This window comes from Ascaphus truei, chromosome 16 (genome assembly GCF_040206685.1).
Source record: "Ascaphus truei isolate aAscTru1 chromosome 16, aAscTru1.hap1, whole genome shotgun sequence".
NCBI lineage: Eukaryota > Metazoa > Chordata > Amphibia > Anura > Ascaphidae > Ascaphus > Ascaphus truei.
Genome location: NC_134498.1, coordinates 34213196 through 34216421, shown reverse-complemented (window position 1 = coordinate 34216421; position 3226 = coordinate 34213196). Strand labels below are relative to the sequence as shown.

The 3226-nt window shown below is 49.0% G+C and overlaps 1 protein-coding gene across 5 annotated transcripts in view; it reads left to right on the top strand.

Moving 5' to 3' along the window:
• The first annotated feature begins 394 nt into the window (after nucleotides 1-394).
• LRCH2 (leucine rich repeats and calponin homology domain containing 2) overlaps nucleotides 395-3226 on the top strand; it is a 50018-nt gene continuing 47186 nt past the window's right edge. For all 5 annotated transcript variants that reach the window (XM_075573130.1, XM_075573129.1, XM_075573128.1 and 2 more), the window contains exon 1: nucleotides 395-744. In XM_075573130.1, coding sequence (XP_075429245.1) covers nucleotides 468-744 — 277 coding nt within the window. In that variant the 5' untranslated portion in view covers nucleotides 395-467. The remainder of the gene's footprint in view (nucleotides 745-3226) is intronic.

The window sequence follows — 3226 nt, the reverse complement described above, 5'->3', positions numbered from 1 at the left end:
TGGGGCAGAGTCCTAATAAAATTATATGAATAATACCACGGTCTCCCCACGCCCCCTTGTCTGTGACTTTTTGGTTTTGGTTTCGCTTCCCCCCCCCCTTTCTCCTGTCTTGGTACCGCCCCCTCCCCCCCCGCTCTTGTCTTGGTACCGCCCCCTCCCCCCCGCTCTTGTCTTGGTACTGCCTCCTGCTCCTGTCTTTGTACCGCCTCCTCCCTCTGCTCGCGTCTGGGTACCGCCCCCTGCCCTATGTTGGTACCGCCCCCTGCCCTATGTTGGTACCGCCCCCTGCTCCTGTCTGGGTACCGCCCCCTGCTCCTGTCTGGGTACCGCCCCCTGCTCCTGTCTTGGTACCGCCCCCTCCCCTGTCTTGGTACCGCCCCCTGTAGCGGCAGTAGCCGATGCGCATGCGCGGTGAGCAGAGCACTTGCTAGCGGTGTTATTATAGTAGGGGCTATTCCTCAGCAGCAATGGCGGCGAGTCAGACAGCGGCAGTGACGGGGGGCTCAGGGGGAGGATATGTCGCTGGTCACCCCGCCGCCTGTCCGGCCTCTGTCCCCCTGCACCACTGCTCGTCCTTCCCCAGCGGACCTCATTGGAGCACGGGGACCATCCACCACCACACGGTGCGCAGCCTGGACCGGGCCTTGGAGGAGGCGGTGAACTCGGGCATCCTCAACCTGAACGGCCGCAAGCTTCGGGACTTCCCGGGCAGCGGCTACGATCTGACGGACACCACACAAGCAGGTGGGGCCCTGGGTCTCTGTACCCCTCACCCGATGAATCCCCCCTATCCCCATATCCCCCATCCCCATATCCCCCATCCCAGTGGACCCCCCCCCCCATCACATATCCCAATCTCCCCCCCCTCTGTCCCCCTCCTCTCTGTCCCCCCCCCCCCTCTGTCCTGTCCCCCTCCTCTATCCCCCCCCTCTGTCCCGTCCCCCCCTCAACCCTCCTCTGTGGGACATCCCTGGTGTTGGGGTAGAGTATGATTTCTTAAGAAGGAAATCACATTAAAGTGTATGGGACCACCTGATGTTGAAAGAGGGTGATCTTCTGGTCCCTATCCTCATTTGGTTCTGTCCACATAATCATCTTTCCACGTCCATTGTATCATTGATAAGAACTCCAGATTGTCCCCTTCTGGTCCCCATTTTCCATCTAATTTGTCCACAGCCTGCTTAGATCCTCTTCCCACTCACAATAACAGCATCCATAACTCCCCACTCGTCATTTGCTTCCTTCCTGATTCACTTCCCTCCTAATTGCTCCATCACATTTCTTCCAAACCCTAGACCACCTCACGTTTCGCTCCTTCCTCTTCCTTCCTCTTCCTTTTCTCTCACCTGATTAAAAAAAAAATGATTTGCTGTGACCTCCGCCTCAATGGTGCAATCCCTTAGAAAGGTCATCATTTCTTCTCCCTTTCAAGTGCTCATTGTAGCCCCTCATTGTCCCTTTCTCCTCCTCACCCTACTCTGTGGACACATTTTCCTTTGAATCAATGCCCCCAAAGATCACCTGGATCTCTTCCACAATGTACTCTGCCTGGGTCTCAATCCATGTTATCCCCTTTAACATTATCCCTGCTCATTAGAAAAGGATTCTGGTAACCATCCTAATGTTGTAATCCTTCATGGTTATTTTTTTTTTCTTATAAGAACTGTAGGTGGGAAGGATGATATTGCAAATTTCTGCCACTCTTTTCTTCCTCAGCATCTGGCTCTGTTTTGACAAGATTATCAATGCAGCGTCTTCTCTTGCATTGTTGTCCTTTGCAGACAGGTGGCATGTGGTTGAATGTTCAGCTGTCCCTTTAATGTTGTCATGCTATACTTTTTTTACGTTTTTGAGGTACCCCATACTGAAGAGTGTTGCTCTTCTGCACCACTGCTTGGCCCTATTATCTGATAGAACATGCACATCTCTGCTTGAGGAAGAAAGCTCAGACATGGATGAATTAGGGTTCTCTTTAAATATATTTTCTCTGTATGATGCCAACCTATTCCGCTGCGCAGTACAATGTGGAGGGAGAACAATAACAGTGTGTAACAAGGCTACATATGTTGAGACAATTAGGAGGTCCCTGTGACAAGGAGCTTACAATCTAGTGCTGGTTTGTGGTTCCCCTCATTTCGTCGAATAGAATTCTGAAGAGGTTTTGCGATGTTGGCCTTAATGAACTTCCACTGTGTGTGTGTGTGTGTGTGTGTGTGTGTATATGTATGTATGTATGTATGTATGTAAAGCAAGGCCCCGCTTTTCAGCGATCCGCCGATAGTGGTACAGAGAAGGGGGCCGCCATGTCTGCGCATGTGCAGAACGGGCCGGTCCAGGGTCGCACATGCGCAGAATGGGGGGTTTTGCCGATGTTGTGCATGCGTAGAATGGCGCATTGCCGGTCTGTGCATGCGCACATAACAAAAGTCGCCGTTTCCGATTTCCGACGATTTTCGCTTTGCGGCAGGTCCTTAGAACGGAACCCGCCGCATGAATGGGGCCCTCCTGTATGTATGTATGTATGTATGTGTATATATCTCTATATCTCTATCTGTGTGTAAATAATGGCTTAAAGCGTCTGGAAAGATTAACTTAATGAGGGGCGAGTATGCATGTATATCTTTATTTATATTGCACCAAAAATGTGTACTCGGCGCTTTACAGGGAATTAGAATAATACAATAAGCGCAGCAAAATCAGACAATGGGAAAATAAAACCTTGCCCAGAGAGCTTACAATCTAAGTTGGAGATTTACAGGGAATAAAGAAGAAAAGACTGGGATCTTTAGAATAACATCGGCGTTAAACTCAGTGTGGCTCATACAGTAGAATCAGTTCAGTGATTACCGAGATAACGGTGACTGATGTGTGTTTTCCTTTTCGACTTATAATATTATGCGTGTGTGTTCTGTCAAAGAAAAAACCTGCAGGATTGCAATACTTAGTGGGAGGTTGAACGTAAAGGACTTTCCCCACTTTGAGTTAAATGATTTAGTTATTTTTGTGTGGGCGACCACTTGTGATACTTAGGAAAATTGTGCATTAAAACCCCTACCTTTTCTTTGCTAGCATGTAATATCCAGCAATACTGATGTGGATTTAGCAGAATTTGTCTTGGTGACTGCTACCTTGCTGCTGCTTTGAACTGAAGATATATAATTATTTTTTTGGAAGGGGGTGGTGAGGTATATGTATAGTTGAACAATGAATTTGTATAAGACTTTTA